Source organism: Microtus pennsylvanicus, chromosome 9, assembly GCF_037038515.1.
Source record: "Microtus pennsylvanicus isolate mMicPen1 chromosome 9, mMicPen1.hap1, whole genome shotgun sequence".
NCBI lineage: Eukaryota > Metazoa > Chordata > Mammalia > Rodentia > Cricetidae > Microtus > Microtus pennsylvanicus.
Genome location: NC_134587.1, coordinates 6,118,813 through 6,144,608, shown reverse-complemented (window position 1 = coordinate 6,144,608; position 25,796 = coordinate 6,118,813). Strand labels below are relative to the sequence as shown.

At 42.3% G+C, this 25,796-nt stretch overlaps 1 protein-coding gene across 8 annotated transcripts in view; it reads right to left on the bottom strand.

Moving 5' to 3' along the window:
• Nucleotides 1–25,796, bottom strand: part of Znf385b (zinc finger protein 385B) — a 352,707-nt gene that overhangs the window by 159,276 nt on the left and 167,635 nt on the right. Inside the window, exon 1 of one of the 8 annotated variants that reach the window (XM_075984773.1) lies at nucleotides 4,302–4,327. The exons of the other annotated variants lie outside the window; for them this stretch is intronic. Coding sequence (XP_075840888.1) covers nucleotides 4,302–4,314 — 13 coding nt within the window. The 5' untranslated portion in view covers nucleotides 4,315–4,327. Of the gene's footprint in view, nucleotides 1–4,301; nucleotides 4,328–25,796 lie in introns of those variants that run through there. 8 annotated transcript variants of the gene reach the window in all.

Here is a 25,796-nt window from a genome sequence, read left to right as displayed (position 1 = left end):
GACTCAAGGGCTCACGGCTAGGAATGAATCAGATCCAGACATGGAACCATTAATAAAAATGTCATGTAACATCTCAGTCCCAGAACTAGTTCAGGGTCATCTCTATCAGGCCATCAGTGCCCTGGCATCTCTCAGCCTGCTCTGGGCTGCTGTGATGAACAACAAGCCCCTGGAGTTATTTGGATTTATTCTTACTGGTACCACAGACAAAATTCAGCTTTGTGCAGCACACACTTGTCTGTGGCATTTAATGACACTGGAAAATCCCTCTGAAAAGCCGCCTGGAATAGCTCAGAGAGGTACCACAGTTAAAAATAAACCTTATTTTCTAAGTTTAGGCTTGGGTGGCTTGGGAAGGCATCCTCTCAAGAAGGGCTTGAGAAATTATTTTGGTACTAACTCTGTATTTTTGAAGCTAGGGAGAGTTATTTTGGTTCCCATTCTGTCCATGCAGGGTGGCGTTATTTTAAGCGGCATGTGTAAGATTAAGGGGTTTTCATCGCAACTAGTTGGATAATCTCTCCTTGCCCCTACTTGTCCAACTGCCACACCAGAGTGTGCTCTGGCGAGATTCCCTGTAACTGGAATTGTCAGGGAGCGAGAGACAGAGAGGGCTGGCCTGCACTCAGGAGGGGCCGCAGCTGTGGAAAACACAGGAGTGGCTGGCAGAGTGCCTGGTGCAGAGAGACAAGCCCACCCAGCTGGTGCCCGGGAGAGCCAATCTGTGCTCGATGGCCACGGTCATGACTTTTGGGGGAGCGGGTGGAGGGCATATCATATGTGTGACAAAGTCTTGAACATTTAGATTTATTTTCAATTATTCTATACAAAACAGAGCACCAGCAAAAGAATATATTTGACGTCAGATCTTAAAATGCTGGTAGCTCAGCATGAAGAATGATGACATTCCCATGAATTACTTGTGTTCCATCCTGGTTAGCACTGCAGTATTCAAACTGGATTAGACAGTTAAGAAGGACTGGATTGTCTTTTCCTAAGGATTTAGCTTCAAAAAAAATCACCCACAGATTCACAAACATATGAAATATTAAAAGGAAATTTTAGTAGATATTGCCTGCATGTTATAGGACACCTGAAATCTAAGGAGTAGGGTCTCTGACAAATTCTGGACCTTGTAAGGCATGATGGGAGACAAAGTCCATTTCCTACTCTAAGGGATCAAATAGCTTGGCTCACCTTCTCAGCATTTCTTGAACCTAAGGCAAGACTTAGCTTAACCTATGCTACATCACCAACTTGTTTTTCCTTCCAATCCTCCCTTTCTTTCCTTCCCGCTAAGACAGGGTCTCTTTCTGGGTAGTTCAGGCTGAACTTGAACCCACTCTATCTACCAGGCTAGTGCCTAACTCCCACCCTCTGTCTCTGATACTAAAAGTGGACATGGCAGGCATGGGTGACCATGCTCACGCATCCCTTCAACATTGAATGAGTACTGTCGAGAGACAAGGACAGGGAACCAGTCTCCACGGGCCAGAAGCAGAAGAGCTGCAGGAAGGGGGGGCTGTAGTCTTAGAGAACTACACACAGGGATCACTGGGATCAACAGTCCTGCGTTTAGCAGACAGGGTCGTGGTGTGACTTTCTGCTGTATTTCTTGCTTCCTGGTTCCTTTTGCTTTTTCTAGTGTCTGACCTGGATTCCACAGGCTCTCCATGATTCTGTGGGCTCCCTGATCATATGCACATACCTTCATATGACCACCACAAACAGCATCTTGGCTCACAATTAAACTCTAATTATTAGACAAATAAATTACAATCATTTCAAAAAGAGGTTTTAGGCCCTACTTAAGACACCATTAGACAAACATCTTAAATTTCCTTTGACATTGGGCTGATACCTACAACTGTACTTCAGAAATATAATGGCAGCCTAATAATTAATTATTTCTACACTTTCGTAAATGTTATGCCTCTGGGTGGCCAGAGCATCACCGAGGACATTTCTTCTTATTCCCTCTTCCTTACTCTCTCTATCTCTCCTGAGGTGAGGGTCTTAATATGCAGGCTCGGCTGGCCTTGAACTCACCAAGACAAGTCTGCCTCCATCCCCTGAATATTAACCCTATCTCACTTTTAAAGCCTTCCTTTCCTTCCGAGGAGCCAGAGGTTGAAACTGGCGTGGTCACCGCAGCATAGCTGTCTTCATCCCATCTCCTCAGAGACCCCGTCATCCTTGCATAGCTCAAGTCTAGCCTGAGGCCCAAACCCCAAACTTTCCTTTTCTTTGAGACAGTCTCACAGTGTCACGCTGCTTGGTCTGCAAATCCATGTAGGTCAGACTGTCTTTCTTACTGAACTTACAGAGAACTGCCTGCCTCAGCTTCCCTGAATTAACAGTGTGTGCTACCCTACTTGGCCAACCGCTTCACTTATCACCAGCGTTTTATCCCTGGCTTCTCAGACCTCAAGCTGATGTTTGGAATCTCTTCTGTCACATCTACTTTGTGGTCCCTATTGGGATGTTGGCTGCTATGGAAAGGCAAGTTGGGGAAGCGATGCTGTCATCTCTGTATACAGAAGACACTTGATGACCACCTGACTGTCCTCATTCTGTCTGCTGCTTCAGACACTAGACTCTCTGTCCAGCTCAGCCCCAATTTGCTTGTGGATTTTGGATTAAAACCAAGAGGATTTTCAGACATAAGAAATTAGAAAAACAAGAATCATGTTAGTTTTCTTTTTTTTTTCCCTCAGATTTCCAGTATATGAGTAGAACCTGGTGACTGGCATCATTAGGAAAAGAACAAAGCAAAGCAAACATTGGTAAAAAGCGTTTCTCTAGGTTTGAAACTAGTCTGGAAAAGTGTTGTGTTCTATTTTAGCACAGCACTGCAGACTGGGCTGTAACTGTGGGGAGGTTCAGTGGCTTCTCTGCCCTACCAGAGAAGCCTGGTCAGGGCTGGTTTCTACCAAACAGCACTGACCAGACACCCTAATCACCCTAATCACAACTTTCTCTAAAGCAACAGAATTTGCTATGAGGCACCAGCACTGAGTGCCTGTCTCCGAGGCCCCTGTATCGACTTCAGTTAAAAACTTGGTTGAGACAGCAGGCACTTCAGGAGGATGGCTTGAGAATTTCTTTTCCAAGTTCTACCTGCTGTCTTCGGAGTGGCAAAGTGTTATCTGGTTGGATCGTTACTTTCTGTCTTTTGGCACACTCGTTTCATTGCATTTTAACATAAAGCCTCCGTTGTTTATCCAGACATACAGAACTAAAATCCCACTGCCGGTTTCTTCCGAGCGCTGCTGCGTTACGGCCCAGCTCAGATGTTCCCGGTCTCACGTGAAGTTGCATGTGAGAAACACATTCTTGTTGTGTGTACAGGGAACACTTCATTTTTCCCGAGGCTGGCTCTTTCTATGTGATAGGGGGAAATGTGAACCTGACAATTTTCTTTTTACTTGCCTACTGGAAAGTTCAGGGGCCAGAATGAGCGAGCCCCAAAGAGAGAACCACAGAGGAATTTATCCTTTGATCATTTATGGTATTCTTTTCCCTGGGCTTCCTTATTTCATGATGTACATGTTTATGTACATATGCAAATGCTTTTGTTCCCATGTATTATGATCATTTATTTTACATATAATTCAGCATTAGTTTTCTACTTACTCATGATACACCATGCTGCAAAACCTTTGTGCATGGCAAAATATGGACAAGTATAAGCAGATGGATAATAACTGGTAAAGAGCACAGGGGGGCAGAATTTAGCCATCAGCACTTATAACAATAATTACCTAGCACAGAGTAGCTGTGTGAGGCATGAGGAAGCTGAGAAACGAGAGCCCAGTGGCAAAGCCTCTGCCCTCTACACTGCTGAAACCTAAGTTCAGATAATAGGGCCAATGACATAGCACATGATAAATACACAATTGCATATGGATATTTGGGCAGATGGATGGAACATGTAATGTTACCCTTCCTGCTTCATGAAGAATAAAATTAAAACAGACAATGCATTGTCCCCACAAAGACCTATCTGGTATAAGGATCTCTCTTGTCCCACCGAGGCTTAACCAGACTCCCCACTCCACGACACTCTCAATCAGGGATGATTTTGTTAAGAACACACACACATTTCCAGAAGCTTGACTAGTGTGAATACAGTTTTATTATACTTACATGGATGACAGAAAGGATAGCTATTTTACTTCAATAACTTTTCTGCACATTTAAAAGCATCACCTTTCTAATCACATTTCACTATAACTCAAAAATAAATTTTACTTTACAGTTCAGAATATATACATATCATAGATGCATGCACAACATACCTGAAATTAACATTTTCTTCAACAAAAATGATTCACTCCTTTCTTGAGAGTGACACTAAAAATCTTCTATTCTATTTTGTTCCATGACATTTTCTTCTTTTAGATGTGTGTGTGTGTGTGTGTGTGTGTGTATCTGCAGGCCAGAAGAGGGCACCAGATCTCATTACAGATGGTTGTGAGACAATATGTGATTGCTGGGAATTGAACTCAGGACCTCTGGAAGAGCAGCCAGTGCTCTTCACCTCTCTCCAGCTCTTCATGACATTTCTTAAAATATACTTTTTATGACCTACTAAATTTATTCGATATAAATACTAGCATTTTAAGTAAACGGGAAGCTGGAATTTCCCCAAGAGGCAACTATTTTAATTGTCTAAAGGAAAATTCTTCTTCACAGAGCAAAGGTGACTGAGCCAGATGACACCACACTCAGCTTGGGGAGGTTGGTACAGCATGTGGCTTCTGATCTTCCAGTATTTGCTCAGCAATCCAAAATATTTGGATTATGATTCATGAAACTCTCCCCCAGAGAGGAAGACACATCCCGAGTTGTATTCTCAGTAGGAACATATTGACCTACATACGTAAATCAAATTCCCAAGGCCTTTAGCACTAGAGTCTTCAGATTCTAAAAAGTGGCTTGATTTATAAGTCAGCTTCATTTTAACTTCAGTTACAATAAAATGGAAAAATATCTGTATCATATGACTTAGTGATTCTAAAAGCTGCCTTATTACTATATAGTCAGTGATGACCTTAATCTTAGATTTCCATACAGGAAAAAAATGTTACCCAAGAAACCAAGAGGAGAGAACTTCTTTTATTAGCTGAGACCATGCCAACTGCTTAGCTTAAAGAAAAATATAATGCTGCTACTATTAATAAATCTGTTTAAGTATAATCAATGAATGGAAACATTCCCAATTTGCCAACATCTCCCTTAGGGTTAGTCATGCCAGAAATATCTTGGCTGGCCTTCCACATTCTCTAGGAGAAGAATAAGAAAGTTACAATTCTGAGACAACACTTAATTCTTACTATGTCTTTGCAAAGCCAGAGCCCATTGGACAGACAGCTCCACCTTGCAGAAACAAAGACTCTATTCTAGCAGTAATTGTATCACATTAACTTGCCAGCCTACCAATTAATATCCAGCCAAATTAAAGCTTAGTGTGTCCCTGGCAGGTTTGTGACACCGTGTCTCAAACCCGCAATTTGAACTAATTATAGAAACCTGGGCAGGAAGACTTTTGAGAAGATGATCAGCTTCATCCTTCTCCTTAACTGTTGAACCACCTTCCTCTCAGAGTGTCTACTTCATCTTGAAGAGAAGAGACAATCTCCCCAAGGATATTGTGAAATTGGAAGAATATGTTAAGGTCTGTTACGTGTTCCTTCCTTTTCCCAGTGCTGGCTGGAATAGGCAGGCGGTCTATCGTTAAGCTGTGCCCAGCCTTACATTACATTCAGCTGTTGGAGAGGCTCAATGCTCTTAACGTATACTCATCTCTTTCCAACTCTACATTCATTATCACTCCATTAAGAACTTGAAATTGGCCAAATCATGGACTTTACCATATCTGCTAAATTAGAGGAAATTTCAGCTACTCCCCTGCACCTTGTGTGTGTGTGTGTGTGTGTGTTTGTTTGTGTGTTTTGCTGAACTTAGGACCCATGCATTCCAGGAAAACACTCCAGGGCTGTATTCCCAGCCCTGCAGTGATTACTTTTTTTATTCCCTCAAATTCTTTCCTATATCTTTTGGCCATAGCCTCAGCAGTTTATGAGAGCTTGCGTACTTTTTATTGTATTCCATGCTCTTAAATATTTCCTGACCCAGCCCTAGGACAACATTTTTCTGAGGAGCAAGGCAGGAAGGGTCTCCATTCATCCTGAAGCTGATTCTGCCCCGCTCACCACAGACTCTGAGCACTCACTACAACTGAAGCAGAAGGAACTGGCTACCAGCATTCGGAATTCTATTTATTACAGCAAAATTTGCCAACTTATTATATCTCACATGAAATGTATGAAATAAATATATTCTGCTCACATATAACCTAACCCGCATTGGTAGTCTTACACCATACATGGGCCTATTATGAGTACACACTTTATGGGTACACAATGGAGTAAGTCCAGGTTTTAAGAGAGTTAAAGTCTAGGCAGTTTAGGGGGAGGGTATCTTTTAGACAATGGCTATGAAATTAGAAATAGAAAATTAAGCAAGAAAGAGAGTATCTATGTTGATTGAAAAACCACAGCAAATTATAAATGCAAAATGTCTGGAAAAATACCACAAAAAGTGAATTATATATAACATACTGTTACAAATCTACTACCCAACTCCTACATTTGGTTGCTTACCCTTTGATCTCCTCTTCTGATAATGACCAAATGATGTCACAGAGAAAACAGAATCCATACGCTCACTGTAGTAGCTAACTAGCCTAGCCTTCTCTCTGGTTCTTGGTGGTCAGAATGTATAGTAACGTGTGACCGTGTGCACAAGCTCGTTCATATCGGCTGAGCTGCCAGGATCTGTGCATTACCCATGGATGTTATTCTAGAAAATCACACAAAATTTTGTTCTTATTTTGCACAACTCCCATCCAAAAATGAGAGAGAGAGAGAGAGAGAGAGCGCGCGCAAGAGAGGGGGGGGATGGGGAGTAAGGGGGAGAGAGCGATAGAGGGAGAAGCAGGGAGGGGGAGAGAGAGAGAATGTGAGATGGATTTGTAACTGTGTGCACCCGTAATGTCCATTCTGCCTGCAGAGAACTCGCAGTTTTGACAAGAGATCAACTAAATCACCCAGTTGCACGTTTGCGAGCTCAGTGACTTGGGCTTTCTGTGCATTGCTCTGGCTGTGTGCATTTCATCCATCATTTCTCTTCTACTGACTTGCAGGCTGGCACAGCATGAATAATGGAGCATGGCCACTGTCCCTGCTGGGCGCAACAACTAAGCCTAGGGTGGCCTTAGAAGTCCTTCACTCCTGGGAAGGCTGGCGATAGCCTAACTGTGCTAGCTGCACAGAGGAGCAGCTGCAAACGTGTGTGTGTCTCACCAACTCTTCAAGCCATGGTCTCCTGCACGTAAAGCTACCCCTGATGCCAGCAGTCTCTACTTATTGCCCCCCCCCCCCACTTTTTGAGACAGGGTTTCTCTGTAGCTTTGGAGCCTGTCCCGGAACTTGCTCTTCAGACCAGGCTGGCCACAAACTTACAGAGATCTGCTTGCCTCAGCCTCCTGAGTGCTGGGATTAAAGACATGTGCCACCACCATCCCGCTTATTGCCTATTCTTTACTGAATAATTTTGCACTACCTTGAAAGTATCTGACTGTAATAAACAACAATAGTACCATCTATAATTTTCTTTTAAAGCCTTGGTAAAGTCAATTAGAGGAAAATGTTGGTTTTAACCAGTTTGGGTTAAGATATGTTATTGTGGTTAATATATACAAATGTATGGCCCTGTGGCCACACTTCCCCGACACAAGCGAAAGCCTGGAGCTTTAGTCTCTGTAGTTTTCACAGCAATACTTGAAAGAATGGTTAACTTGCTACAAATTATAGATTCACAGAAATTATTTCTCAGTTATTTTAAAAGGACAAGGCCATTTCCAAAGCCAGAAGCTCTAGCGAAGTCATAATTGTTCTTCATATGTCAAAAGAACAAAGAGAAGAGAGAAGAAATAAAGAGAGAAGACAGAAAGGAGAGAGAGTTTAAAACCTACTAGCAATTCTGAGGATCCAGAATATAGTTCCAGATTCACTCAACACACAGATCCCAGGGAAGAGTCTTCTGGTGCATGCTACCTAGCCGTCAGACACCAAGTTAAGTGCTCTGTGGCACCTCAAGATGGCGGTGGTACTGAGCTTCCAGATGCAGAGAGACAGGGTAACAACAAACCTAGTACAACCAGAAGGTGTGGGTGGGATGAGAACCAGATTTGGCCTCCTATTCTAGAGGTGGTTTGCCAATCACCGCTGCTGTATATTGCCTTTCAGTGTTAGTAAGCCTAAAAGTGTTCTCTTTTCTTGAAGTTGGGGGAATTAATAAATATGAAATTATCCGCCAGCTCTAGGAGAAAAATAGATGCTTGCCCTTTCCAAAGAGACCTTGCATATGGTAACAGCACAAGGTTTTCCTGGGTTTTTCTACTAGGCAGACATGCAAAAATTTTCTTTCTTTATATTTAAAAGCAAAATTACTTTATACATTCAAAATAGATTAAATCACCAAAAAAGAAAGAGAGAAAGAAAAAAGGAAAGAAAGAAAGAGGAAATGGAAAGTGGTTTTTAAAATAGATTACATTTAAAACTCAATGAGAATAAAGTTTTAATTCTTCAAGATTAATATGTTCTGGAGTTTTTCCATGTAATGTTGTGCTTCAGTTAATAATACTGTCCTGGGCACTTAAGCTTCATTAAGAGGCTAGATATCATGTTAAATGTCACAGTAAATTAAAATTAAAGCCATAACAGCAAACTGTAAACCTGTAACAAACCGAGAACTGATGAAATAATTTACATATATTTGCTCTAAAAGTATTCTAACTCTAGATAGATATGCATTCTAAGGCCAAAAAGAAATTGAGGGAATTTTGAGCTGACAGTGTACTGTTGATAGTGGTCTTGGTGTAACAGATATCAGATACGTCTGAGTTCATTGCAGGACTATACACATAAGCAGACTTGTTGATATTGTAATGTACCAAGATTCTCACTTGGTGGAAGGGAACTACAGCTACAAACATGGAGTGGCAGAAGGAGAAGAACCCACCAAGTGAAGGACCTTAGAGACTCATTGCTTCTGGTTCCATCCTGTGGATACTAGACACGTATGTACACAGCAGATAAGGGAGGGGTGTGTGTGTGCGTACTCACGCACGTGTGCACGTGAGCAGGTGTGCATGCTGCTACCTACTGATAAGCTAGAAGCAGAAGGAGTCCAGTAGCAATGAGATCTGAGTTTCTGAAGATCATTCCCCATTAACGGAAACCAGGCCCCTTGGTAGAGAAAAGCAAGAGTCGGGGCGGAAGTGTCTGGATGCTTGGCTAGATGCACCACAGAGGACATGCTCAAACTGAGAGCTCATGCCAGTGGCAACTAAGCTAACTTCAGAGGACTCCTGTTGATAGGGAAATCTGGTACTGTTCCAGAATCAAAATGAAGAATGACAGGAATATATTATAATAATATTGAACTGAAAGAAGAGTCAAAAGGTAGAATGTATTAGGCATGAAGGAGTCACAGAGATCTCTTGCAGACACACATAAACACACATGTGTTCATACGTATGTATGTAAATACATATGTGTATGTCAAAGAATTATATACCAAATATACTGCCCAGTATAAATATGCATGATTTGTGTATGTATGTGCGCTGCATGCTTGTGAGCGTGACATGTAACCAAGCGGAACGTTGTTTTCTTTTACAGCCTCGTCCCCTTGAGTGGGGGCCTCTCCCTAACAATTTTCTAAAATTTTCTGTTTCAGACAGGGTGGTTGACCAGTAAGCTCTTGGGATCTACTTGTCTCCATCCTCTGATGTTCTCGTGGTAGGCATCGTGCACAGCCATGCCTGCCTTTTTCCCCTTGTTGTCAGGAATCAGAGCATTAGCAGCTTGTGAAAACATTAAAATGCCGCGCCTCTTCTCTGCGCCTCCACTCTACCAGGCTTTCAAGACCAACGAGGGAAAGTCTGTCATGAGTGTCCCTCCCAAGAAGCATGCACTGTGTTTCTTGGCCTCCCAGAAGAGATACACTGACAGCTAAGAGTGTGGCTGAAAACTGCCGAGTGTTTCAGGCTTGGTTCCCATCCAGTTCTTCCCCAAGTCTGGGGACCGCTGATGAAGTCAAATGCCATTGTCAGATAACCCTCAGTCAGACTCAAGAGGCGACCACGCATCTCTCTGTTACGTACCCATGTCCTCCACGAGACCAGGGCCTGATCCTGACTGAGGGCTGCCTAGTTGGCAATACCTGAAGGGCATCTTAGTAATGGTTATCTAAGGAGTGATAGTTCGGAGGTTCTCCACTGCACTGCACAGACACCCAAACAATATCAGCCTAGCACTGTGTGTGGTGTCCACAGTGCCTTCCTTTCCTAACTTCATGGCCCCAGTTCAAGCTTTTCCTCACCCTGTGAGCTTTTCCTTGGAAGCCCTGTCTCAAACCAACTAGCTTAATCTCTAAATCTTATAGGGACAGAAGTCACAGTCAGGTGTCCCCTGGAATCTCCATCAGCTCATCACCTGTGTTCTGCATCACACACCACTTCACCCCACATTCTTTCCCAAATATCACACCTTTATTAGTTCTTATACACAGTGTTTGAGGCCAATCTGTTCCCATTTTTCTTGAAGTGGACTGGAAACTGCCCTTTTTTTCCCTAGTAGACAGGACTAAATACTGATGATGACAGGCACTCGGAAAGCTAGCAAGTTTAAGGATGCTCTGGTGTCTAACCTGATCTTTCCTTTCCACCACTTCAGGTTGGTCCCCCAAGTCTGCCCAGCGGTTTCCGAGCTCTAAGCTAACAGGTGATCAAAGATGACCATCTCCTGCCCTTGCGGTTATTGTGCTGCAGCGAGGTTTCCCACCGTAGCCACGGCAAGGACCAAAAAGAACAAAGGAAACAAAGGCCCCCAGAACAATCAAAGCCAGAATGTAGCTAAGATAGCCCAGGCACAGAGAAACTTGCAAGGGTTCCTGTAAGGCTCCTAAGTTAAGGGTTAGCTAGTCTGCTGAAGTAACAATACTCACAGACGCAAGGAGAGACTCAGCAAAGAGAAGGGGGCTGGTCTAGGATGCACAATAATTAGGATTTAATCATCATTTCAAAACTTTATTTTCCATTAACACATTATTATAAACAATCAGGGGATGCAGTGTGCCTTTCCTTTCATGAACATGGTAAGCAATGACCAGACCAAGGTAGGTGGCATATCTATCACCCAATTATTTAGGAAATGGCGTTATTTTATTCCCCCTCCATAGCTATCTGAGCTAAAACAGTGGCAGATAATGCTTCTGGTAATGCTAGTCTTTCCTTCATTATCCTAAACCAGCCCTTTCTAAGATTAACAGGTAGAGCCGAGCACAATACAGCATAATAGCGGGGTGGGGATGTCAAGGCTGAACAGGCTGAGACCAAAGTCTAACCGAGCGGCCTGCCCAGCATGAAGAATCAGAACTTTGGCAGGGGGATGAAGGGCAGATCCTGAGTGGGTAAGAGGAATCTGCACGGGTGCACGGCGTTCACTTCACGGCGGGGCAGTGGAGTATAGGTGGCTCATAAGGAAGTCTTCCACACATGGTGGCAAGTAGTCTGTACTTTAAGAGAAAACGGCATACGCAGCTTAGTAAAATCAGATCAAATCAAAACTTAGGCATGTAGACTCAATGATACCTTTACATCCTCGAAGTCTTTGCCTTCCCTTATCCTGATGTCACTTTGCTCGGCTATGCGAAAAGGATGTTCACTATTAGACAGCCAGTGGTCAGCTAGCATTGAGCCAGGCAAATGCAGGAGCCAGGGGTTCATGTGCATGCTCCCAGATAGACAGGGTTGTTACAGCTGGACGTGGTTTAACCTGCTGTGGTCTGAAAGCTTGGGGCTCCCGATGACAATGAAGAGGTGGAGGGACCTTTGAGAGGCAAGGCTTTCTGGAAGGTGGCTAGTCAGGGAGCCACCTGTTAAAGGGATTAATGCTGGTCTCAGGGAGAGAGAGTCTCAATGACAGTGGGATGCTGTGAAGTGAAGCCATCTCTCTTGCTGGTTCCTTCTGCACGGGTCTCTTTCTGTTTCTTCCTCCTGTCCTGCTACAACACAGTTGGTGGCTAGGGCGCTTACTTAAAGGCTGAACTAAGAGGCCTTCCCAGTCTTAGATTTTCAGCCTCCAAAACTTCTGCGCTAAACATACATATGTCCTGTATTCTGATTCTGCAACAGCAACACAGAGCAGACTAACACAGGAGGAGAGGGGTATACTTGAAGTGTGAGAAAGGGAATTCTGGTCACATCAGCTCTGCTCTAACAGGACTCCATACTTGGGATACTGGGTGACGGAGAATGGATCCTTGATGAATAAATAGGGTTTACCATTCAAAGGAAATCCCAGAATTGATGTAGATGAGAGTAGGCAACATCCATGATTAGAGATAAGGCACATCTGAGGACAAACGAAAACCCCGGGTAAACAGATACTGCTAAATTCCATAGGGATAATATGGTAGATGTCACGTGTGCGCAAACATATGTAGAATTTTATCCTGGAAGAGGAATCCTGTCATTTTGAAAGTGGCGCACTACCTTTTCCAGACATCTGTTTGTATCTGTAGCTTACAGTAATTCCACATCAGGTGGATATGTCACTGCCCGTGTTAGGAGCAAAGCACACTGGTAAGCCAGAGGGATGAGAAAGCCAGACAGAAACCTCTGTGGCTTCTACACGGTGCTACGACTGGTTTATAAGTCGATGTGTCACAGCACTAGAGTTGGAGGACGGGCAACCAGGCCTTCCCCTGTCTCACTGGAGAGCTAGGAGACGAGGCCTCCGGACAACCGACATAATAATGGCATGGCCTGACACTATTTAAGTATTGATTAAGAAAATGCATAAGTGTTATCGTCAGCATCAACAACGACAAACAGAATGAAAAAGTGCTGTTTCCCTTAGCAACTGACATAACTCAAGGACGAAAAGATGCACGTTAATAACTGTGCAATGTAGGAGGAAACCCCACAACTCTCTAAACAATTCTGTCTTTAACGTCTCCAGAGTGCACATTTTCTACCACAATTCCTGACCATTCAAGGGAAAAATCTAGCAAACCATCCAATTATGGGGTTTGCCTTCAAAATAATCAAACCAAAATAAAATAATCTTACTTTTTCATAGTAAGTAAATTACATTTCATTTTGAAACAAAATGCTCAATAATATATCGGGGCGAAGGACCTCTAAAATACAAACCAGTGCAGGTCAGTGGTTGGTTTAAAAATGTTAATAGGAAGACTGAGTATCTAAAATGTCTGTAAATACAAGTTCTAACTTTTAGAAAAATAAATCAGGAATGCTGCATTATATTTAGAGGCCATCCACTTAAAAGTGTCTGGAGACTGAATAAAACACATCAAGCAGCCGGGCGGTGGTGGTGCACGTCTTTAATCCCAGCACTTGGGAGGCAATATGTAATATTTAAATATTGTAATATTTTAAATATTGTAATATTTAAAAGCATACAAGTGTTGAGCTTCTCTTTCACTATATAAAAAAGACAAGAACACTGACTTAGAGAAAATATTTTAAGGTATAGATTTAGAAGCATGATAAGGGCACTAATTTTTCAAGTAAGCTATAAGGAATGTAGGTTCACTACTTTTTAAGAAGCACAAATAATACCAACTACCAACTACTCGTAGGGTGACTTTTTTCTCTTATTATTATTTTATGTTTATGAGTGTTCTATCTGCGCATGTATCTGAGCAGCACTGTATGTGCAGTGCCTTCAGAAGTCAGGACAGGACACTGGGTCCTCTAGAACCGCAGTTACATATGCTTGTCAGGTACCACATGGTGCTGGGATTGAACCTGGACCTTCTGGAAGAGCAGCCAATGCTCTTAGCTGCCAAGCCATCTCTCCAGTCCCCTAGTAGGACAACTTTTTTCATGCTTACTGGTTTTCTCTTTTTACAGTTTTAACGAATATCTTTCTAAACTAGAGGGCAACAGTGCTGTTATAAATTACATACACGATGAGCTCTCAAACTGCCATTTCCCCTGAGCATCTTAATTCAGGTCCTGTTGTCTCTCTCAACCTGTACCTGCAACTTTTCATGTGTGTTTGAAACTGCTGACCTGTATGTGCTAATGGATTCTGTGAGATAATCCTTCATAAGCGAGTACTGCTGGACTCCTAAAAAAGGCACAGAGAGGGGCTTGACTGAGTAGCCCGGAAATCGGGGGCTGTGGTTCTCACTACAACACTTCCTCTCTTCCGAAGCAATACCATCCTTTGCCACTCTAGCTACCTTGTCATCAAGGTTATTTGCACATCTTCTTAGCTAGATGAGAAATCCTCTGGATATTAAGATTGCTCATTAATGTCTCAAGTGCTACATAGACCAACCCGCAATAGAGACTCAGAAATTATCTCTGAATGCGATAGGGAAATGATACTATGAAACGAACTAATTGTTCAGCTTCCAACATCCCACCAGAATTGAGCGCAGCATCAGAAAATGTCCTCTGATCCCTCTGGACCACTCTCTCAAATGTATGAGAAAATCAAGGATGTTTAAGAGAGTCCTTAAACTCTAAGACGTTATATTTCGTGGAGAAAAGGAGTTATAAAGTGTTTAAGAACAGGAGCCTCTTCTGTTTGCTAACCTGGAGAGTCTCAGGGCCCATCTAACAGGGCCTGGTTTATAATAGGCACCCAATAAAATTTTGGTGAGAAAACTAGTAAAGCAGGGTCTTCTCCTACCTAAATCCACAGTAAGCTTGAAACCGTTTTATTCAGAATCCATGGTTATAACTGCTATAGATAAGCTCACAGATGGCTGTACTTCATTGCAGTTGATGCCAAAGAACTCTGAAGACTATATAAAAACAAACACCACCACCCTCCCAAAGAACAAACAAAGAACACCTCCCAGAAAACAAACAAGCAAAAACATGTCAAAATGTAGCAGCACAGCTGGGACCACATCTTTCAGGGTCTGATAGATTTATCTCACTATCCCCGTGCACTGCTGGTTTAATCACCATTAAAAACTGTATTAAGCAGTCGGGAAGTGGTGGCTCGTGCCTTTAATTCCAGGATCAACAAAGCAAAGTCAGGTTGATTTCCGTGAGTTCAAGGCCAGCCTGGTCTACAGAGCAAGTTCTGGGACAGCCAAGGCTACACTGAGAAATCTTGTCTCAGAAAAAAAAATGCATAACGGATCCTGAGTTGAAAGAAAACATCTAAAAAGTCTGAACTCTGTCTCTAGAATATGGAGTGCCAAAGGTCAACAGAAAGTCACTGCTGTCAAATTAAATGTGACTGAGAGAAGATGCTCTCATATGAGTTCAGGAAATTAAGTGTTCTGATGGGTGGCTGTCCCCACACCCCTTTCTCTAGCCTTACCACCCCCTGTCAGTGATATGAACGAGAGATCCCTTCCTCTCCTGCATTTCAACACTTGTGGCTTCAGGTTGTGTTTTTTGTTTTTTTTTTTTTTTTTTTGATTTTTTGAGACAGGGTTTTTCCATAGCTTTTGGTTCCTGTCCTGGAACTAGCTCTTGTAGACCAGGCTGGCCTCGAACTCACAGAGATCCACCTGCCTCTGCCTCCCGAGTGCTGGGATTAAAGGCGTGTGCCACCACCGCCCGGCTTCAGGTTGTGTTCTAACGAACAACACTATCACCCAATAGGAAGATGAAGAGAGAAACTTGGGGGGCTTCTCACAGCTTCTCTCCTTGTCACTCCCTAAGGTGCTATGTTTCTAGAAAATCATCTCCTGTTGAGCAGCCCCCGTTCTGGCCTCCAGTTTTGGCTCTTTGTCAACAGGCACAGCAATTATACCCTCTCTCTTCTCTTCCAGGAACGGGGTGGGGAGAAGGCACCTCTATATCTGTGGCTCATCTTTTTGAAATACATCACCCACATCTCTGTACGGAGAGCCATTAAATTGTGTTTGAAAATCTGAACTGATTATGTTTTGAATGTTTGGTCAGATGCGTGTCTAATACATCATCGAACAGACTTAGGCTCTGCTGCTGTGGATGAGATTTAGAACTGACACAGCGGGAACAAATCAATTATCAAACCATCTCTATTTCCCCCAGTGTCTTACAGCATCCTAAATGACCCAAGAGAGCCACAAAGAAAGAGAAACCAAAGCTAATACGTGACCAGCCAGGGCAATTGTTACCCCGCTAGTGAACAAATTCAGACTAGCCTGGGCCTTCCCGCATTATCTAAGGCCACTCTATTCTTCCTAAAAGAATGAGTAGTAATTGGCAATGCTTCTCCAAAGCATTTTTGAAATATTTCCACAGAAAATTGGAAAAGGTTTAAGAATGAGCAGAATTAAAACCAGTTTTTCAGCTGAAGAGGTCATAGGTTCAGCTCTACTAATTTGTGAGTAAATTACAGAGGAAGATCTTGGATTGCCAATAGAAGCGTAGACATAACCGTGGGCCAGGGCACTGGGAATCACATGACCATGCACAGAGGGATCAGAGTCTGTCACTAGTTCAGGGTCCCCAGGCACCCCGCTTGAAACAAAAGGCAGCAGGATAAACGATGGAAAGAAAATTGCATTCTGATTCCAGCCTTCCTGGGTGAGACATCTTGATTAAGTCACTTTACCTATCTAAGTGCACAGAGGACACACAGTATTAACGCTTCTCCATGCCATGTTTCCAAGTTCCAATATGTGCGAATTATTCTGCTTCCAGCCATCCAGACTTGGGGAAATTACTTCACTCGTCGGTGGTCAAAGGGGATCCATTTCAAATCTACACATCCGTTCTAAAGCTCTTTGTCTTCCACCACTTTTAAGTCTCTCAGATTCTCTCCCGGGAGCAGCAGTGTGTAGACTTGAGAGTGTTACTCATGCATTAGAGAACACCTATTGTGTTCCTGAACTTTCCAGTTGTCATTTAGTAGGTATGGTTTCTTTACCCAAATTTTCAGTCTAATGGCATCCTACAGCCAAAAATGTCCCCCGAATACTGTTAGAGTAGAACCTTTAAAGAATATGGAGACAGACTCTGTGCTGATATATTTTATAATAAATGAAGCCCCTGGTTTCTGCTATGATTTTGAAATTCAGGATTGTGTCTACCCAGGCAAATGGTGATCTTTCAGCTCCCTGGAAAGCTAAGACGTCTTATGTATCGTCTCACGGGTGCGATTTTACACTCTACTACTTTGTGGACTGTTTCTGCTGGATAGATGTGTTGGCTGCACACAACAGTCTCTTAATTTTGATTCCCAAATGGCTGTTTTCTCCCACTGAGGCAAAATTTACTAAGCCACACTGTGCTATAGAAAACATTTCTCCATGGCTGTTTATCATTAAACGACTTCTCTTATAGGAAAGTCAAAACATGGTTGAAGAGATAAATTACCAACAAATTAGATTACCATTAGGCGTGGGAGAATACATCAGCCCTTCCAGAGGGGTTATTCTATCTGCCACATCACAACGCTTATAATTAATTCACCTTCCTTTCCTGTTGGATATTCATCAGTGGAAGTGATAGCATTAATTTCACCAAGCGAAAGAAAGCAAACTAACCAGGAAACAATATTGGCAGGCAGACATCACAAAAACAGAATAAACATCAGGAAAAACAGGAAGGAGGGACAGGAAGAGGCAAGGAGTGAGTGTTTGCGGACCCTCATTTTGAGGAAACGGAGTCTTCCACAGGGTAGCATCAAATCGAAAATTCACCCTGCCTCATGAGAATTCCCATGGTTTAAAGACACACTATTTTTTTTCAATTAACTTTATAATCCTGGGATTTAATGCCATCTCTGCAGAGTGACGTAATGCTAATTTTAAGCCACACCCACAAAGGATTTGACCAGGAAGCAGTACCTATTTTCGTGGCACAAGAGGAAAGAAGGCTATGTTACAGGGAAGCATGGCATAGTGCAAAGAAAAGATCTCAATGAACTATAAGGACCAGAACCAGGACCACAAGACATTTCACAGAGATCATATCCTATCTAGAGATGTCAGAAGTTTAATTAAGTTTGCTTCTGCTTTTGGTTTATGCCAATAGGAATGTGTTACTGGCTTTGCAGAATATCAGAAATATATCTTTTATTTAGGTAGTTTAACACTTCAGAGAAACCTCTGCCTTTTATGGATATTAATACTTTTAATTTCCAGATCAAATTTTCATTTGCATGGAACCTTTAAAAGCCTGTAACTGATAGGAAACAACCCTCCTGTTACTAACCGGCTTACAATGGCTCAGCTTACTGTCGGTCCTTAGTTAACAGACATGGCTGCTTTTCAATAGAGTTTCTAAGTAGATTCCAGGCACAGCACTGACCGCATTTAGAAAACATGGGAAAATTCATCTCCACAGGCTTACAGATTCCTCCCTTTCTTACTTCACCCACAGTGACATTTTCCTGCTTTTAGTTTCGTTGTTTTACAACCCTACCAAGGAGCCTTCTTAGAAAGACTTTTTTCCTTAAGCATCTCCCATGAAACTGTCATACTACAGACATGGCACATGCCTGTTCACATGCACATCTGTAGGCTTGATATGCAAGCTTTAGACATAAGAAAAACAAGACTTTCCTGCCCCCAGAGTGACGTTTTGCTTGGTGGGGGTAATGTGAATGTTCCCCACCAAAAAATACCTTATTTTTCCTTCAAAATCTCACAACCCACCTACTGGCTATAACTAGTAACTGTGGAATTAGGGATTAGGGGTTTTAGGTTTTAGTTTAAAGTAAATATGTCTAAATGCAGATATGGAAAATCTTGCTTAATCACTATAATCATGAGATCTTAGCATGAATACACGACTAAGGGAAACCATATGGATAAGGGATAGGAGAATGTGAGGACATTCCATATGGAGCAGCACACGGGAAGAAGGAGCCACGGATGCCAACATGCCTCCGTCACAGCTGAGCTTCAGTCTGGTCCTGTTAAACACATGGACACAAGTCAGCCCTGTCAGAGAGGATGCCAGCCTAGCTTCCACCCGCTAAGAATAAGAAAACTTAGTCATAAGCCATCTTCGTGACCATGGCCTATTGATTGTTGTGTAAATATTAGGTTTCCTGTCTATGAAGATATTTACTGTTTGGTTCCTTTCAGGCCTGTTTGCATATTCCCAACTGCTCCGTGGCCAAGAATAAGTGGGTTTATGTAATGTTCCAGAGACTGCACCACACCGTGGCTTGTTCTAACCAAGGTATGAATAGGAGACAGAAATGAATTCACAAACGCTTCTTTCACACTCGGCATAAAATAAAACCTTTTACTCCCAGAGGTCAGTATGCTCAACCATTGAAGAAACTACAGCTCACAACTATAATTCAGAGTTAACTCTGCTCGACTCAAATGCCACACAGGAAAGTTATTCATTCCTCTTACTGGAAAACTGACACAGATAATTTCGTAAAACTCGTAATGCATCAGCAATCTGAAAAAGTGTGCTAAGAGCCCAGACAGGGGTTGTTAACTTCCTAAGGCATTAATTGGTGGTCGCTGACTCACATGGTAAAGTATTCCATGTGTTACACCATAAACACACCGGTGTAATCCTTACAGCAAATGTCAATGTCTGTCCCTTCATCTCTGGAAGAGTTGCATGAAGGGAGGCCATTCCCTTGATGTTGAGGAGAGAGGACCCAGACTCCTGTCACCTCACGTTCCCTCTCTACTACCTCTGCCACCTTGTGGGGGTGTCAGTCCAAGTTTGCAGGCTTCTCTAGGTCAAACAAATGGAGAAAACCTAGGGCGAATAGACAGGCCATGGAGACGAGGGGAAAATACCTTGAGATTTTTCATGTGAGCCATCACTTCAGAGAGCATCTGACCTGAAGGGCCCCTTTAACAAATGTCTTTGAGGTGGGTATCTCCCATAACTTTCTGACTTTGACCTGAAACAAGTGTGCATTGGGCTTTGTGATACGGTAAAGAAAATGGTGGCACTTTAGATAAGTATAACCGCTGTCCCAGAAGCTCAGGTTTAAAGTTTCTAATGTCCTTTACACATGTCCACACCGCCTGCAACATGGCAGGAAAACGGAGAGGGGGCAGAGGGAAAGTGTAGGGAAAACATTTTATAAAGGCAATAAGCAAGGGGTGAGGAGCAGGGCACAGGACCAGGATTAAACCACATCTCTACATCCTAAAGCAGTCATTATCTTACATGTTATCTTCACTTCCCTGTGCTCTCCTAGGTGGGTTAGGCTTAGAATTACAATAAAAGATTGAGGCCCCCATATTTAAACATTTTGACGAGATGTCAGATAACAAACCGCGAGCGTCGTTAACCGCATCCCAAACGTATCGTCAGCCATCTCTGAGAGAGTCGTTCCCAGGAGCTCCGATACCAAGACTGGACTTGCTCCAATGGGTCAGGTCCTGTGTGCGACCATCAAACGTGAAACTACACGGTCTAACAACTACAGATGTCTTCACTGTTTCCCCAGGATTCCAGGTGTGTGTGGAGCCTTTATTAACCGATATAATCTGCTAGGAAAATGTTGATTTTCCAAATAAATAATGTAAGCCATAAAATTCAGCCACTGTTTTACAGTATTAACTTGACAGTAAAGGAAGCAGCTACCCATGAAGCATTTTAAAATGTTTATGAAGCATCCAGCGTGGTTGTAATTTAATTATGCCCTTCTCTACCGTGAGAAAACCACCTATATCTGATGTTCATAGGAAAGGCTCCTCAGATTTCTACAATGGCTGATGCATGTTGGTATTAAATTTTAAAACATTTTTAGCTTACATACTATGTAATTTTGAATATCACTAAACATGTGTAACATGGTGACGATTACCTTTCAGTGTTCCACTATTTGAAATGAATTTCAAAGCTGACAATTTAAGATTCCACTTACTTTAAATATTAATGAGATAGGCATGCAAACTCACACCTTTCCAAAGATATACCAGAGCTTGCTAAGAAAATAAATGAGCCCACTGTATTTTCTAAAATATAAGACATTTTCCAATTTATACCTTGAGGTTACTGCTGTCTCTAAGAACTATCAACAAAATTCCAAGATATTATATTTTCTTTAATGGAAATTTTAAAAAAATACAAGTCGAACACTAGCCAGGACTAGAGATGCACGTTTCTAAGGTGGTTCTCCATTGTTGAATCGCATCACCTACAATCTGGCAGGATAAACAGTACTAATTATAGCACGTCTAGCACCGCTTGAGACCTTAGCAGCCTGGAATAAAAGCAGAACCAAGTACACCGACAGAGATGTCTCCCATCGCTTCCGAACAGAGCCCGTCGGCCATCTGGGAGCCCTGCTACTTACCTAGAAGCATGTTCCTTAAGGACAGGCAGTTCAGCCAGGTTCTAACTTCTGTCTAGAAAGCCCACAGGAGCTGAAGAGTATGGAGCTGCCCCAGTGTGCACAGTCAAGCCTTCACAAGCTCTGCCTTGTACCCACAGCCTGTGGGAGCTCTGGCCAGACTCTACTCACTCCCTAGGTACCCGGCTTCAAGCTGAGAGACAATACAGGGACTGTCGGGACGGCACCTCCTCAGGCTTCGGAGCCAACAAAAATTATGGAAAAGTAGGTTACTTCTCTGGAGTTTGAGGCATGTATTCTGAAGCAATCATGATTTCTCTTTAAAATTCCACGTAATGTTTTATACTCAGGTCACAAACTAAAAAATTTAAATCTCTGCAAATAAGCTTAAGACACGTTTAGAGATGTGACTGCTTCAAAAAGCACCCCCTTTTCTACGCAATAATATTTTATATAATTTTAAATACATTTTACTATATGGTATAAAAAATTTGGTCACAAAGTAAACCACGTACTTTAACAAAAGACTGAATATTAATTGATTTCATCCACCAAGGATCAGAAAATAGAAAGAATATTTATTACATGTTGTTACGAGCTTGGATTGCCAAAGACATTTCAGTTTCACAATAGATTATTTCTTTGACTTCAGTGTGAAGCTAATTATTTCTGAAATAGATTTCTCCTAACAGAACAACTCCTACAATTTAAAATAAAAACATTTCAGTGATTTTTTTTAAAAAAAGAATCCCCTCCATTTCTATTTTCTGCTAGATTTGTATTAAAATTTACGGAGAAGCATGTCTAGGCCCAAAGAAAGAAGAAGGAAGACAAAGCAGGACGGCCATCGTGAGGTCAATGAGGTGGGTAATTTTTGAGACTATATGTCTATTTTAATCATAACAAATAAAATGACCTGTCTACCTATTTCATATTTATTGGCTGCTTTTAATGATCTGTTCTAATATGGCTTTTGTCGTTATGATAGACACCATGACCAAAAGCAACACAGGGAGGACAGAGTTTATTCTGTGTACACGTCTACATCCCAGTTCATCATCCTCAGCCAGCGCAGTTAAGACAGGGACTGATGTAGGGCACTGACTTAAGGCAGGAACCTGGGGGTAAGAACCCAAGCAGGGGGCCATGGAGGAGTGCTGCTTACTGGCTTGCTCCCGAGGCTTGCACATTCTTCTCTCTCTCTCTCTCTCTCTCTCTCTCTCTCTCTCTCTCTCTCTCTCTCTCTCTCTCTCTCTCCCCTCTCCCCTCTCCCCTCTCCCTCCCCCCCTCTCTCTCTCCGTCTCTTCTTCTTCTTCTTCTTCTTCTTCTTCTTCTTCTTCTTCTTCTTCTTCTTCTTCTTCTTCTTCTTCTTCTTCTTCTTCTTCTCCTTCTCCTTCTCCTCCTCCTCCTCCTCCTCCTCCTTCTCCTTCTTCTCCTTTTCTTTTTTGAAGGGCTTCTTTGTAGCTTTGGAGCCTGCTGTGGAACTTGCTCTGTAGACCAGGGTGGCCTCGAACTCACAGAGATCCACCTGTCTCTGCTCCCTGAGTGCTGAGATTAAAGGCGTGCATCACCACTGCCCGGCTCAGTTTGCTTTCTTACTCATCCCAGGACTATCTGCTCAGGGATGGCACCGGCCACTGTGAGCTGGGTCTCCCATATCAACCCTTAGCCAAGAAATCGCCACACAGAATGCTCACAAGCCAATCTGATGGAGCCAGTATTGTCTGCCTGGGTGCCTCTAGTTGATATGAAATCGACAAAACCCAAACAGTACATTACCCCATTCTTCTCCAGCAGATACCACCATTTGCTCATTAGAAAGGCAGACAACAGCAGCTAAGTGCTGCCTTCCCGCAGCCCCCATGATGAAGCCTGCAAATCTCTTTTCGCTGTTTCTATAGCCTCTTTGTTTCTAAATGCCAGGAAAAAATCAGTTATTTCTCTAATATCGCTGGGCAGAACATTTGCTTCCATTTGGTATAATTAATCTTTAGCTATTTTTTATTTTGATAAAAACAAGGTTAAAAGTTAAAACTGAAAATTGAGGTAAAGTCTAGAAAAAAAGGACTCTAAAAGGGAAAGGAACTTAGCTTTTAAAGAAGGATGACGTCATGGAGAGTGGATAATTTGGAGCAAGGAGACAGAGATAGGTAAAGCTGACAAGACTTGGTGTGTGCTGCTATAAAAATGGAAGCTGTCTGTGTGACAGATGAGTATTTGAACATGACTCATATAGTGATACATAGTTGTAGAATGGTTAAACCAGACGCCAACTAGAACTTGACAGGTATGTATGTGTTCATAGGAACAAAAATCTCTGTGGAGACGTCAGGGCAGAGGAGGCCTCTCTTCTTGCCTATGACTTCCCGTTGATTTCAAACTTGTGCTTCTTCCGTAAGTGAAGGGAATATCATGGGAGGCTTTTGGAAAATCATTTCAGGGCTGTATCCCAGGTTTGCTTCTGATTCAGTCTATCTGTGGTGGGGCTTGAGAATCTGCAAGTAGAAAAAGTTTCCAGGTGTGACTGTTAATTTTGGGTGCCAGCTGGGCGAGGTCTTAGTACAATAACAAAGCCCTACTTCTGGGAGTGCATTTGAGCGTGTTTCAGAGGGGAGTTTATGTGAATTGGTGGAGTGAGCGGGTAAGATCCGCCCGCTGTGTGGGTAGGACTCACTCCGATGGTGGAGACTTGGATCAAATAAAAAGGCAGAGGAATATGAATTGCCTTTCTCTCTTGGAGCGGGAACCTCTTCTTCTTCTGCCTTTAGACAAAAGAACTCCAGGTTTTCAGGCCTCTAGACTCTGGGACTTGCATTCCAGTTTCTTGGAACTTGGACTTGGAGGATGAACCACATCAGTTTCTCTGGTTCTGAGGTCTTTTACTACAGATGGAGCCAAGCTGTTGGCTCCTCTAACTCTCCAGCTTGCAGTGGGCTTTTAAGGGGACTTGCCAGTTTCCTCATCACAGAGACCAGTGTTCTGTCTTGTCTGTCTGGAGAATCTGACTATAGGTGATGTTGGTACCATTTGTCCTAGAACTTTGAGGACCACGGCTTTGGTTATTTAGGCGACGCTAATATTGAGATAAGGAATTTGCATCATGAATTAGTTTTACGTAGATTCCCAGATCCTTCCCCACCTTTTATGCAATTCTCATCAGAATTGACGCATAATCAAAATAATCTTAGAATAATTTTTCATGGGACAACACACATCACCTTCACATGAGTGATATTTTGGGTCATATAACGCGTTGAGTTTAAATGCCATTTTAAAGTCTTTTTTAAAATTATAAAACAAAGAAGGCTGTAGTATGGTTTGATTTTAAAAATAAAAGGTATTACCTAGGAATAGCTGACATACGAACAGGTGCGGGTTTGTGCTTGTTACTAGGAAAGCAGATGTTCCTTCATAGAGAAATGACAGTCATTGCAGATTGCCTTACAAAAATAACCATCAATTGTATTAAAGCAGAGAAGAGAGATGACCACAGCAAAAGCAGCTGCGGTACAGACAAGTTTTGCTCATTACAGGCTCAGCAAGGCAATGACAGGCAGAAGCGACTGCCAATTCCTTTAGCAAATCTCAACTGTGAGCTGCTGATACGATTCCAAGATCCAAGGAATATTGTTTAAGATCCCGTGGTATGGTCCCTACCCTGGGACTCATAGTCTCAAGGCTTGCGATTCGGGTGTTTGAGCTGCTGGGTCCTTGTGACAGCATCTTTCCAGGTGCTACAGTCATTTCATATAGAGGACCGGACGACCACTCACTGACGCCTAAACGCAGTTTGAAAGGGTTAGGTAGGACACAGTTGTCTCCAGTGTGTACTTTATTTTCCCCTTCATCATGCTGGATATAAGCAATCTATTTAAGTAAATTGTTCTTGTATGAAAAATAAGAGATTTGACATTGTATCTCTTTCTCTCTGTGTCTTATTTTCAAGCAATATTTGCCTTTATCTTTATTGATGTTTGTGTCCTACTTTTAATTTAATTTTGATGTGCTTTCTCTAGTTTTCAAGCTGCTTTCGTGGCTCATTTAATTTCAATTTCTGTCTTTTTATATTAAAAATCATTTCGGAGTACAATATTGACAGAAGGCTTTCCCTTCCATTAACTTTTACATAATCTATCATTTTAACTCCCCCACTTTCTCCTTACATGATAACTAAAAGATTAGAGAGAAGGAAAGAAGGTATCATTTAATTCCATCTTTGGAGTTAGAGTGCTAATTCAACTTAACCAGATTGATCACCCACCCACCACGAGCTTCTATGATGGTGGCTGCTGAGGCCCAAACCAACAGGTATGGTAGCATGTGAAGCCATAAGCTTGAGTTGTTAGAATTATTTTGATCAATTAACTATTTACTATCACCACCATTACTATTACTACTACTCCTTCTCTTTCTTTTTATTAATTAAATTTATTTATTTATTCTAAG